General features: G+C 39.1%; 1 protein-coding gene across 4 annotated transcripts in view; it reads left to right on the top strand.

Moving 5' to 3' along the window:
• Positions 1–13,723, top strand: part of LOC307219099 (uncharacterized protein C1orf141 homolog) — a 54,109-nt gene extending 40,386 nt beyond the window's left edge. For all 4 annotated transcript variants that reach the window (XM_079982035.1, XM_079982033.1, XM_079982036.1 and 1 more), the window contains 7 exons: positions 1,247–1,416; positions 3,546–3,649; positions 4,589–4,698; positions 5,978–6,077; positions 6,760–6,865; positions 9,943–10,123; positions 12,594–13,723. In XM_079982035.1, the coding sequence (XP_079838161.1) occupies positions 1,247–1,416; positions 3,546–3,649; positions 4,589–4,698; positions 5,978–6,077; positions 6,760–6,865; positions 9,943–10,123; positions 12,594–13,655 (1,833 nt within the window). In that variant the 3' untranslated portion in view covers positions 13,656–13,723. The remainder of the gene's footprint in view (positions 1–1,246; positions 1,417–3,545; positions 3,650–4,588; positions 4,699–5,977; positions 6,078–6,759; positions 6,866–9,942; positions 10,124–12,593) is intronic.
• The last annotated feature ends 595 nt before the right edge of the window (positions 13,724–14,318 follow it).

The following is a 14,318-nucleotide window of genomic DNA, read 5'->3' as shown; positions in this document are numbered from 1 at the left end:
TTAAAGTCAAGAAATTGAGTCCTAGTATGCTTGGCTGCTCCTTTCCGCTGTATAGTAAACTTCAGAAGAGCATGATCACTCGGCCTAATGATCCTTCCACTTCTAACCCACTAACCAGGTCATCAACATTGGTTAGGACCAGATCTAAAATGGCTGTTCCTCTTGTTGCTTCTCCCACTTTCTGGACAACGAAGTTGTCTGCAAGGCCAGTGAGGAATCTGTTTGACCTTATGCTCTTGGCTGAGTTTGACATCCAGCAAATATCCGGGTAATTGAAGTCCCCCATTACTACTATCTCCCTTCCTTTTGCATGCTTGGCCATCTGTTCCAGGAAGGCATCATCTATGTCCTCCGTTTGGCTTGGGGATCTATAGTAAACTCTCACAATGAGGTCACTGTTATTCTTCTCTCCCTTAATTTTGACCCAAATGCTCTCACTTTGGCTTTGAGGTTCTAAATCTTGGATCTCTTCACAGGTATACACATCCCTGACATATAACGCCACTCCTCCTCCTTTATTGTCTGGTCTGTTTCTCTGAAATAGATTGTATCCCTCCATTATTGCATTCCAGTCGTGGGACTTATCCCACCAGGTTTCAGTGATGCCTATTATGTCATATTTAGTTTGCTGTACCAAGAGCTCAAGCTCATCTTGTTTATTTCCCATGCTTTGCGCACAGACATTGAAGTCCATTAATCATTCCCCCGTGTCTTACACTTGTGAGCTTACCCGTGTGGCTTACACTTGTACATATCTATATTCTTCTGCAGTAGGAGTTGTGCCCAAGTTTACATAATAAAAAACAAACAGGTTAAAAATAACATTCATATAAAGTAATAAAATTTGAAGCAGCGTTCAAACAAACTCCAAATTCAGATAAAATACAAAGAGCAAAGAATAACATTTAAGCGCTAAAGGAAAATAATAAAATAATAAAATTGTGGCAATGGAGCATTAAGGCCCAGGCAAACCAATCTGGTAGTACATTCCACAACCAGGGTTTCAATTTCACTTATAACACCCCCCCCCACACACACACCTCATTTGATGGGAGTCCTTGAAGAAGGGACTATCTGCTAACTACCCACTCACCCTGTATAAAAGTAAACATCTTAAAACACCATTTTTCCCTAGCCCTCATTGCTCTCAAACAAACCATTCCATAAAGCTGCCCTGGAACTTTCTGCCCTTAGTGAAAAGCATGAAACACTATTCCAGTGAATGCTGTATCTTTTTTATTAACAGTGCCGAAAGCTGGGGAGAGTACAGGTAAACCCGTGTGTGAGAACTCCCCTGACATTTGACTTGAATCTGAATTATGAATTGTCTCGATCTGTAAAATCAAGTATTTCTGTAACTCCATCCACTCAGCATGTTATTCAAGATGATCAGAGCGCAGTTCAGCAGTCACAAAGGTGAGACACCCACCCACCCCTTAAGTTCATACTGGTGTTTATTTTTGGTAGTTACGGTAAGTCCATCTTCTTGAACGATCTTCATACTATAGTTTCCCCACTTGACTCAGAATGCTTTGTATTGCTCCCTGAACCCTGAGGACTGGTCTGATACACTAAGTAAGTAAGGTGAAGAAATAAGGTGGTTCTTTATGATTTAGTGTAGTTTCTCATCATTAAAAAAAATGGTCCTTATTTAGAAAGAGGTATGTATTCATATTCCTTGCTCAATTTAGAATACTTTGTGGACATAATCATTATGAATAAATGTATGTATACAATTTGCAGCAGGTACAGGATAGGTTTTATGTTTAAATTTGTGTCTAATAAAAGAATGGATAAAAATCAAATCTATTTGGATGTGGGTCTTGGAAGAGCTGCTCCCTGCCTTGCAGGCCTTTTCCCACCTGGCCTGGGAGGGCAGGACGCTGACTGACTCCAGCTACAAAAGCTGAGGTTGCTGAACAGAATCTTAGGCTGGGGTATTGTTTGTTGGGGGTGGGAGTTGTTGCTGTTAATTATTCGCATCTTTATTTTGTATCACATTTTTATATGTGGAAATGGTTCCACATTTGGTTGTGTACTTTTTGATGTTTTCTTTATGACTACTTTTGTTATGTTTGTAGTTCTTTAATTTCTACAAAGTTGTAAGGCACCTTGAGCATGGTTATAAGTTCGGAAAGGCAGCATACAAATAAAATGATTGATTTGAGTGATGATTACTTACGGGAGTAAGACGCTGTCAGCATGTGACGCCTGTGCTCAGAGACCTGCACTAGTTGCCAATCTGATACCAGATCAAGTTCAAGACAATATGATTAGTATATAAACCCCTTAACAACTTGGGACCAGTTTACCAGTGGTTTCACCTTATCCCATATATTTACACTGGACCTCTTCAGTCTGTGGAACTGGGACTGTTACAGGTGCTACATAATACTTGCTCTGAATTTGTAAGAAACCAGTCATTTAGTATGGTAGCACCTACACTTTAGAATTCCCTGCCTATTAGCATCAGGTAGATGCCTTCACTGTACTCTTTTTGGTGCCTTTTAAAAACATTTTTGTATAGACAAGCCTACTCAGATATGTAGAATATTTTACATGTGTTTTAATTTTTTGTTTAGCTTATCACTTATTTTAATTATTATTTGAATGCTTTAAATTGCTGTTTTTACTAATAATTTTATCGGGGGAGGGGGTTTAACGATCTTTTTTTTTTTTTTTACAATAAATAGGATGAATTTATTTATCAGTGTCTTGGTGCAGATGGAGACTTGTCATGTTGTGTCCAATCCTTCGCTCATTTTTGTCTTCCAATGCAAGGACCTTGGCCAACAACAATAAGTTAGCTAACAAGTGGAGGACTCAGCCCAGCTCCCGCATATGCTGCAAGCACAATGAAAGCTTACTAGCATGGCGGGTCTGTTGAGTTTGTACAGAACAAACAAACATTTCTGTGGAACAAATACCTTCCACCTTTCTGCTGAGGGTTACACTAACCCTTATCTTGCAGGAACATATTCACTGTGTATGTATGTAATTTGCATGCTTGCATTCCAAAAGTAAGAGATGTGTGCCTAAGCTTTGGGCCTAAGCTACCTCACAGGGAGTGGGGGGGGGGGGAATAAAAGGGAGAGAACCAGGTTTGGTGCTTTGAGTTTGTTGGAGGAAGAATGGGACATAAATATAGTGAATAAGAACCCAGGGTGGTCCTGTCCAACAACCTCACATCTCCAGCTTCAAGGATTGCATGGCTGCCCCCACCCACAAGGTTTTTTTGTTACATTTGGGTTGTTTTGTTCACTGCTTTATGATTTTGTTGAAATCTGTCCTGAAATTTATTTTAAAATAATTTAATATTTTAAAAAAGAACTTTATGTTGAAAGAACAGACTATAACATTTAAGAAATAAACTAGTGTGTAAATAAAAGTAATCCCGTGAAAACCAACATGTCAATTAAAATAATCTCTTTAAAGCTGACAAAATGCTGACATTCTTTTCTGCTGCCCTTCCCAAGCAATTTAACCGTATCCAGCCATATAATGTTTCCCATAGTTTACAGCTGTTGTTATTGTATTACTGTTAGGCCCCAATCTCAGTCAACACAAAGGAAGGATCACTCTGGGAAACCTGTTGTGAGGCTATTTAGTGCTCCAAGCTACCTGAAACATAAACCAACTAATCAGAGAGGTATGTTTGCTGTTTTTATTTAAAGCAGGGAATTGGTTTGGTACATTCCACACCCTCCCCCCCTTTTTTTAATACTTCTGCAACTAGGGTTTCCCCAAGCCTGATGGTACCTTCCTCTTCTGTGTTGATGGCACCATTTTGACTCCAAAAGGATCCACACTAGGAGAATGTGGTCAATATTAGTATGCAATATAATATAGGATATGGGATTACCTTAAATCTGATGATCCGTTTGACCATTCCAGATGTATTTTAAAGCATGCAGAGATGTGTACTTGATGCTTGCACTGCAGTCATCGAATACTGCAGTCATCGAATACTGAAGACTGAATTATCCCAGTGGGCTTCAGTGCTGTACAATTTGATTTTTTAATAGAATTTTTAAAAAAAAAATGCAGTAAAATAGCATTGGTCAGTTCAACAAAACTTGTACAGTGTTACATGCATATATCAATTGCATTTAAAAATAAAAGTTGAGTGGGGACACTATAAAATAACTGAAACATTGAACACATTGTCAAGGTTTTAACTATCTGTGACATAACCTCTCCATAAGGAAGCATGAGTAGTGGAGGTCTTACATTGCCATCACTTCTATTTACATGGTGATCACACATTATTGAAATGATCATGTCCAGTTTGACCTCTAATAACGCTTCCATGTTGCATTAAGTGCCCAGAAAGAGCCAAAAATCCCAAACATTTTCTAGCCATCCTGTCAGAAATTGTCCTTTGGAGTCTTTACAATGGGAGCCAATCTCTAAACAGGCAGCAGTAAACAGCATGGCAGTGAGTTCCTTTCTTCGTATGAGGGGAGAGAATCTAGATCTGTGTCTAGCGACAGAAGAGCCAGAGCTGGGTTTGAGTTCGGTGGGTGACCAATAACATTAGAGACAACATCAAAAATGTGATTTATTCACATGTTTATGTTTTTTTCAGTGAACATGGAGGCTCTAGATGGAGGTTTCACGCTCCTGAAACTAAAACAAAGACTTAAATCTGCTCATTCTGCCACAGAAGTTCAGAAAAGACCTGGGAGAATGTCAGAGGTGAGCCATGCTGCCAAGCGTTTTCTTGCTGTTTTTATAAAATAATTTATTGAACGATCTAGCACACTTGTCTGGTATATGGGTCAACTGGTCCTTATTTGCTGAAAAATTAATCGGTGGTGGTGGTGGTTAGTTAGACATTGTTATTTTTGGTCAAAACATATGTTTGCATGATGTATTAAAGAGGAAGCCAATTACGGTAGATTGTATGGCAACCCTGTACCACTGATGGAGGAAATTTGCATGGCTTTGACAGCGTTAAGCAGCCTGGGTTGTTTCAACAATGATGCACAGTGTTGCGTAATACACCAGTTCTGTGTTACTGCCAAATGTTCCCATAATGGTCTGCAGAAGAAAGGAATGTTCTCCTTGGGGAGGATAGTGTCGATAATTCTGGTTGCCTGCTAATCCCAACAATTTTTTTAAAAGATTATTTTAGATAAAAATCATTAAATGTTAAACTAAACAACACTGTTCCTCTTATGTGGGATGCAATTTAGAATGGCAGATTATATAAATGGGACAAATAAGCCTCAAGGGGGAAAATCAGAATAGTGAAAGAAATAGCAAAGGCTTTCTTGAATATTTATTTAACAAATATAAGTACCAGTATAATTATAATACTTGCATAAGTATAATAATTGCATAAGTAGTAATTTTTGTAATTACAAATTACATTTAGAGCCCACACTATTTTTCCTATGAAATCAACCTTAGCAATACAATCCTGTTTATAGGATCCTCTGTTTTAGGATCAAAGAGGATCTAAAAACCTGCATGTTTTAAAATATATTAATGTGTTCAATACGTGGTTCCCCTTCCGTCACATTTTATCCTCTCAACATCCCTGTGAAGGAAGTTATGCTGAGAGGCAATGACTGGCCCAAGGTCACCAAGTGACCTTCATGGCTGAGTAGGAATTTGAATCTTGGTCTCCCAATTCCCAGTTTAACACTCCATCCACTACACTTTGGGTCTGAGACACCCCTCAAAATATAGCCTTATGTTGACTACAGAGGCATTTTGAATACAGAAGAAATGTGACTACTTCTTGTGTAAATTGATATGGGACAATCTTGCATGTGACATGATAAAACCTAACTCAAAGTATTAAAAGAACATTTGCAATTTGAGTCAATTATATCAAAGATATGTTGTCTTCATATGGCTCTATGTCATTTGATTGTAGCCCAAGGTGATATTGCTTGCATAGGATAATTGCTGTAAGTCTGTATAACTGCTTTGACATATGCACAAAAAAATGTTTCCCAACAACCAGGATGAAAAGAAATCTCTGAGTGGCATGGATGATTATCACAGGAGTGTATTTACAGGAACCAGTCGTGAGGATGGCCGGACAACTGCTGTTGTGGGAAAAGGTTGGAGAAAAATAAATAATAAAAATGACTAACAAAAACCATAGTAGCCATTACATAGCACTTTTGGCCTCACAAATTCCTCAGTAATTTTGAAGAACCATCTCAATGAGAAACAGACCATCACTGAAAAAGTCATAGTCCAATTGTTGAGTTTCGCCCCCAAAGGCTGGGAAAACTAGCGATGATGGTTCTTGAACCAGCAGCATTTGCCTAAACTGGGAGAGCAGACGAAGATTTATTTCTGCATATATTATTCGGTACATCTCGTGCACTTCTTAAAACAAATTTCCTAACCTTTTGAGTACAAAATAAAATATTTGTTAGAATGTATTGACCTAGTTATATTTTGATTTATAGGTAATTATGATGAAAATAAACCAGATGCTTATAATTTCATTGAAAAACCATAGTTTAGGGCAGGTATGGAGGTTCTCTTTGTGGCTAGCTTATAAGCAGCTTATAAATGACAGAGGCTCCATGCTGAGCTTTCGTATCTGAATCAGCTCTCAGACCAACCACAGAACCACAGCGGTGCTACCCTGCACCCTCATATTCTTTACTTTATCTGACTTCAAGTTATTATTTAATATAAGCTACTATGAGTGTTCTCTGTGAAAAGCCACTTTCATCTTGTCCATGCCATTGTATTTGTGAGATGTAATAAATTTCATTGTCATTTCAGGTGTTTATGATGAAGCCAAACATGGAGTTGATCAGGAACTGAAGAGAAAGGGTAAAGTCAAATCCTGTACAAATGTCCATTCGTTACAAGATAACCTGAACAAAAGGTAACTATTAATAATCAAGGAATGATAGTGCACATAGATTTCTTGTTATAATGCATTAGCATAGCATTTAACTCAGTGGTGGCTAAGCTATAGCCCTACAGATGTTATTGCACGACACCTCCCATCTTGCCTGACGATTGGCCGTGCCGGCTGTGGCTAATGCTTCAGCCAATCTCTATCTAGCCTGTCTACTGCATGTTTTACCAATGCACAAGTCCTACTTGTGTTCAACTACACAGGGGATTGATTCCTAAGAAGAGTTGTCTTAGGCCTGTAGCCACTGGAGAGAAGGAGACTAGAATGCAGAGTGGCATACTTTATTTTTTATTTTTAAAAATTTTGTAGATAATATAGTAAGGAGTCAGTATTTTCCTATGCCCTTTTAAAATGGGGCGTTTTTGAGGGGTTGCTACTTTTATTTTGATTATGGGGTTTTATATTTTGATTTTATTCAGTGAACTGCCCTGAGACCTCCGGCTATAGGACAGTATATAAATTCAATAAAAAATAATAATAATTGCCCAGTAAAAGAATAAAGCTGCTTCCAACATCCAGTGTTCTGTCCCAATAGGAAAAAAACACAAGGATTCTTATGGACTTGCGTCCAAATATCTCTCATCAATCATAGTTCTGACTTCACTCATTGGCTAAAAACACTGAAAGGCAGGAGCAACCAGACTAGCTCACAGAAATTGCTTAGAAAGATGCTTGCATATTTTGCTTTATAATGTTCCTTCTAGTAGGGCTAGAGGCTTACTTTTTATAAATGAAAGCTCATATAATTTATTATATAATAAAAATGCAAGGGTGTCATAATGCTGTAGTGTGCTTGGCCACAGACAGATGGCACTGTGGACCACTGGACCATTGCAACAGCATTGGAAGGCAAAGAGGAGGGAGACAGAGGCAGGGAGACAGGAGGCCAGTGCAGGTGGGTGGGTGAGCAGTGATTTAATGATACTGATATATTTTTTTACTTGTGCCTTCCTTGGGATTCTCCAGATTCTGCCCATACCTCCCCCATTTGTGCTTGGGTGGTGCAATTTTGGCTAAAATTAGCGTGGGCATTATCCTCAAAATTTCAGAAATAGAATAGGTTATATAAAGTAGCGGGGAGAGGACCTTCATTTGTAGCAGTTTTATATTGCTCTCCTCCCTATCCCTCTCCTGATGCCCTGCCATAAGAAATAAGGAATATGTAAGTGTGTGTGTGTGTGTGTGTGTGTGTGTGTGTGTGTAGAGCTAGTGGTTTTGTTTATTACCAGTGGGACACATAAAATGCAAAGTCAACAAATTCCCATAAAAACAATTGAATAAAAATCAATAAATACTATTTTAATGCAGTATCATTATTTCAAAGTATATTTAGACAATATTTCCCAACTATTCATTTAACACAACAACCAATACATCATATGATTGTATTTTATCCTGTACCTTATGGTTCTAATATGTAACAAATATAGAACACTTTTCTATAAATACTTTGTTCTTTTTATGCCTTCTCTGACTCTAATAATATTTGTGGGTCTATACATGTCTTTGTTTTATAGTCCACGGTCCATGGAAATCTCAGTCTCCCTACAGAATAAATTTCCTTCAATTATATGTTGAAAGCTAAGCTAAGAAGTCTGTTTCCTCCCTTTTGATTCCAAGAAAGTAACACTCTGTCAGAAAATAAATAAAACTTATTACAAAGTATAACAGATATACTTACAAAAGAGGACTTTCGCAATCTCACTTTTATTTCCTTCTAACATATATGGAATTGTTCAGAGCCTATCAAAGTGCCACAGCTTGAGTATGAAAAATGCTCCTGTTTGCCCAAGAATGTGGAATCCATGGGGCATATGAAACTCCAATATACTTGCCCCTCCCTTTTATGAGGCTTACAGGACACATTTTTTGAGATCTGTTTGACATCAGGATCAAGAATACCTTTACTATATTATTTTATGTGACTTTTGATGTCTGTTGGACTGCAGGGTCAGGTTTGGGGTTTTGTAGCTAAAATAAAAAGGCAAGTAAAATTGGGAATATGACAAAATATTTTACAATTATTCATAGCGTGGATAGCAAGTAGGTAGGGAGCAGCTTTCTTTTTCTCCAGACTCACCCAGTAAAGTTGAACTGGCCATTTGATTAGACAGAGCAGCTGTCTTTGGCAGCTATATCCCTACAGAGTATGTGCAAATGTGCTATAAAATCGAGAGCACTTGAATAGATGGAATTAATAAAGTATTTCTGAAAACCGGTACTATTGCTTTGGTCTGTGTGGTTTCTCCCTCAGACCCTGAGTTGCGTTCACGACAATTTTTCTGATGCGAACAAGAAGACAAGACAACTGCTTTATGTTCATTGTTTCTTGGATGCACCAGAACCTATGGAAAAATGAGAATATATTTAATGAAATGTGGGAGAGCTGTAGATGTAGGAGATTCCCAAGTTAAATTACAGCTCAGCCATGGCAGCTGAACTGCTATGCAATAGGAGGACAATGACAGTGACCTAGATTTGTAGTAAGAATGACTGAGATTAACATGTGCAAGGTGCTTGACACATTGAAAAAGCATGTTGTTGTTAATAGTAGTATTACTACTGGCTTTGAAGCATACCAGGTGAATAATTGATCTGGTGCTCTTGCAAAAGGCATTATCTGAACACATACATTCATACATACAGACATTTATATATCACTGTATCATAAAAAATATATCACAGTGGTTTACAACAATATAAAAACCAAACCAAACAATAAAATCATAAAAAGTTTTTTTAAAAAACAAGTTAAAAGATAAAAGGAATGAAAAACAAACATCAGTAAACCATTGTGGGAATGTATTCTTAATTGCCTGCATAGGCCTGACAGAATAGAAAAGTTTTTAGCAGATTTTTTAAATTGGGCACAGAAGGCACTCACTGAATCTCAACTGGCAGAGTGTTCTACAGGACTGGGCTGATAACACATTACTTTTGAAGAATGTAATATCAGGGTTGGAACTAGCAATGTCCAGTAATATTGCTTATTTAATTGTTTGGTGACCACTTATTACTATCACTTTTTTTTTTTAATGCAGAGATGCTCTTTGGAAATATGATTTCACCAATGAGGAAAAAAATATTAAGACTTTTACCCATTTTGAGGATGCAGTACTGAAAAAGGTTTCTGTACCTCTGTGCATTGAGGATGAAATAGAAAAACCAAATGCCAAAGTGATCAGAGCTGGCAGTTCAAGGCCAAAATGTGACAGTTTACCGGTAATACCATCTCCCCACCGCTACCACTACCACCTGTTTAATGGGTTTTTTTAAAAAATCTATAGGTTAAGAAAGTAGTTACCTTAAGAATTTCCCATTCTGATCCCAATGTTAAGATATCCACTGGAAAAACAGGTTACATGGTTTGAAAGAATTCTCATTGCTAATTACAGAATGTAAGAGAATTCTTTATGAAGAACTGGTTGACAAAAATGGAAATCCCCGTGGCTTAATATATCAGTTAAATCAGTAGCTGTCTTAGGCAAGAGGCTGCTAAAATACATCATAAACCAATAGACTTCACAGTGCAACTATCCCTGTTATTCCTATTTGAAGGACCAAAAGAAGACATTTTTTGTTGTATATTTTAAAACTCTTTTTTTTTAATGGGGAAGTGTATTCAACCAACTACTGCTAAGCATGGACAATTGAAATTAATGAACTAAGTCATCTTTCTAACCTCATTAGGCCTATTCTGAGTAGGACTAACACCACACAGAAAGTCCCATTTCCCATTGGATAGCAGCTAATCAGCATTCTGTTCAACTAATGCTGATGGTAATATACAATTTTTTTTACATTCTTGCCTTGTTATATGTTATCTTGACCATATTCACATGACCTTTAGCAACTGGCTTAACTGACATCTAAGCCCACAGATATAATGTTTTTATCGGACCTGAGTGAAATGTCTCACAAAATACGGGGATACTGCTGAATTAAACCCTCATTGCAATCAGAAGACTTCATTTACAAAGTACTATCCCCCCCCCCCACAAATGACTTCATGTGTTTTCCAAGCATATAGATTGGATTTTACTAATACTACAAATACAGAAATGGGGCCAGCGTCATACAGTGCCTGAGAATGCTGAGCTTGTATATGGGAAATCTCGTTTCAGTCAAATTGCTACTTAGCTATAAAGCTGTGTGTATTTTTTGGCAAGTCATTATCTTACAGCCTTGCCCATCTCATGGGGTCGTTGTGAAGCTGAAATGCTAGTCTGAGCTCTTTGAAGAATGGGTCATGCACAAAGGAAACTGCTTTAGTATGACTCAGTATGTTAGATCACTGGTCCATCTAATCCATTATTGTCTACACTGACTGGCAGCAGCTCTCCAGAGTTTCAGACAGAGGTCCTTCCTATCCCTACCTGGATATGTTCATGTCATGAGTCACTTAGTGCCTTTGGGTTCAGTTCTGGGATGGCAGACTGGAGGAATGGGGAGGGGGGTTTGAGACAGTAGAGCAAAGCCTTTCTGAAGAAAGCTCTTCCGTGGCAGACAACAATGCTGGAACAGGAGTTCTAGCTGCTTCCTACCCTTGTGCTGTTGGTGGCTGGAGAGACCTCAGAGCTATGACTTGAAGTGGCTTGACGAGAACCCGCTTGCCATCCGTAAATAATCAGTCTCACACCAAGATGTGTTGCAGAAATCTGGCCGCAGCTCTCTCTAGAAGCTGCTGTAGCCCAACATTTTATTGTGTGCCGAAGAAAGATACAAATTCAAGGAGAAAAACTTTGCCTCAGTCAGCAGATAAAAGACAATACAATACATTCATGTTCTCACACCAGACCACGCAGTTGATCATGTTATACTACGTGGAGCAATCATTGGATGGCATGAGCTGTCCATGCGCTGCTCATGCTTCCAAGCAATGCTTTCTGCTATGAAATCATCCTTGCAATAATAAACTTTTGCCCATGCTCTTATGGACAAATGACCATATTCCCACAGTGGCTGAACTGGATTTAGTAGGCACAGGTCTAATAAGCACCCCCAGGGTCAGACAATGCCTCTGCTGATGAGAACAGATGCACTTGCCCTAGCAGTGTGCATGCCTACAAGCTAGACATTCTCACCAAGCTAATAAAGCTTGCCAAGTGGGCAGGAGAACTTGTTGGGACACCTTCGCTGCTCTCATATGGTTGTGAACTTCATGCCCTGGTCTTGGACTTTGGGATTCTAGCTTGGCTCCTAACTCGGTTAACTCCTCCATCCTGTTTGTAGGAGCTTTGGGATTGAGTTAACCCCTTTCTGCTGTTGCACATGTACTGTACTCCGCTTTAATAAAGGTCTTTCTCTTCTTCTGCTGTAATGTCTGGGGCAGCAGCCAGGACTTTCAGGGACTGAACTGAACCCCAGGCAAGCCAAGTATGAGCTCTACCACTGAGCTAGGCAGAGCATATGTGTACAGAAGGCCCAGGTCTAATCCCTAGCATCTCCAATGGAGTGCTCCAAGAGAGTTTTGCCTAAAATCCTGGAGATTTGTTGCTGGTCAGTGTAAACCATACTGGGCTAAATGGACCAATATTCAAATTTAGTATAAGGCAGTTTTCTGTGTTTTTATAATTCTAGGAAACAGAAGTTAAAAGTTTAGGTGGCAGTATGATTTTTCCCTTACATATGTATGAATATATCAGTTTTGTTGGTGTGAAAGGTTTTAACATTTCTCTCCTCCTTTCTCTAGAAGTCAAGTGAATCATTTCCCGTCTATTGCCACAATGAAGGGTATGTAAAGAAGCATGCATTGAATACATGTCTTTCTATGTACGGGGATGGAGCATTTTATGGTGTGAATAGGAGTGGTGAAATATGCATGCAGCTAAACCCGGTCCTACGAAATAACTATAATGAATCCACTGCAATCACCAGAAGTAAACAAAATTCTCCCCTGAATGAAACTACAAAGAGGAAGAAAAAGCCAGCCCTGTCTGGGAAATCAAAACGCATCGCTGTTCAGATTTTATCTGTGAAGAAAACACCATGTGATGATATCTTCACAAGTTCTCAGAAAGAGATTGTTCAGAAGATGAGTGGCAGTGTCACAAAAACTTTCAGCAGACATACGGTCCCTGAAAGGAGTATTTCAACAAACATACCTCAGTGTCAGAAAGAAGGCCTTATGGTATGTGGAGAGAATCCAACGCTGGCCATATACCGTACTATTTCATCTAGAAGCCTGATTTCAGGAATAAAATCCCAACTTCCAGACTTTTTTGAGAAGGAGTTAGCTTCCCCCGAAGAACCCCGTAAGAAGGATAGAGTGCTTTTTGTGGACTACATCCCCATCTCAAAGCCAATTCCAGTTCCAAGATCTGGAAGTAAACTCGCTAACCACCACAACTCCGTCCCTTCAGCTCGCAGTTCATGCTCATCTCATAGTTGTGCTAAAATCGTATCAGTGGAAAGCAGCAAGTCTGAAGTGAAGCACCAGGATAATTCACACCAGAAACCTTTTCTGGATGAAAACGGGGCAAGCAACATGGAAGTCTCAGCCCAGTCCCCAATCCAAGAAGACAGTGAAAGGTTAATTGGGCCAACATCATCACTATCACTAAGGAGCTTTCAGGAAGAAGTAAATAGTAGCCTTGAGCCCCAGAAATCAGAATTGACCGCATGTTCAGAAGAGCAAAGCGCTGGGTCTGCACACGCTCCAGTTATAAGCATACCAACAGCAGAATTCGATGTCTCCGAATCCCATAGGGATCCGAGCATGCAGAACCTGTTACCTGTGGGTAATGAAAAGTAGCTTCAACCTCTGAAATGACTATTGTGTGAAGTGCATAATAAATCTGTACAATAACCACTTCCCCCAAATCTGTTGCCACTATGTAGTCCAAAGGGATTGCAACCAGTGAGGGAGGCATCTTTGTCAATACGTAGGTTTTTATTATTAATATTATGAATGATATAGTAGCTTGGCAGTAGAATATCAGATGCACGGAAGCAGCAAATGCCGTGTGCCATCTGATGTTTCGCCAGAGTCTCACAAAATGTGATGTTGCATTGGCATTCCAGTACTAATTTCCACTCCGAGGGGAAAGTGAAGGCTAGTAAATGGGTTAACCAAAGCTGCCTGGTGAATTCCTAGGTGCATGCTCCATATTATGCCAGTAGTGAAAGAGTGTTGCTGGCTACTAGGTGGCATCCAAACTGAGTTCAAGGTCCTGGCCTTTAAAGCTCTAAATGAGGGGTGGGAAACCTCAGCCCAAAGGCCAAATGCAGACCTCCAGCCCTTTATTATCTCACTGTTGGGACTATGCCCAGGTCATGCACCTCCCAATGACACACCAGTGATGTTTTTTCATGGTTGGAATGTGTTCTTGGAATTGTGATGTTCTGGACTTGCCAGGATAGAGGTGTGTGTTTGTATGTGTACATAGAGAGACTGCAAGCTTCTAAGTGGATCGAA

Source organism: Podarcis cretensis (genome assembly GCF_951804945.1).
Source record: "Podarcis cretensis genome assembly, chromosome: 6".
Lineage (NCBI taxonomy): Eukaryota > Metazoa > Chordata > Lepidosauria > Squamata > Lacertidae > Podarcis > Podarcis cretensis.
This window is presented reverse-complemented; position numbering and strand designations above follow the sequence as displayed.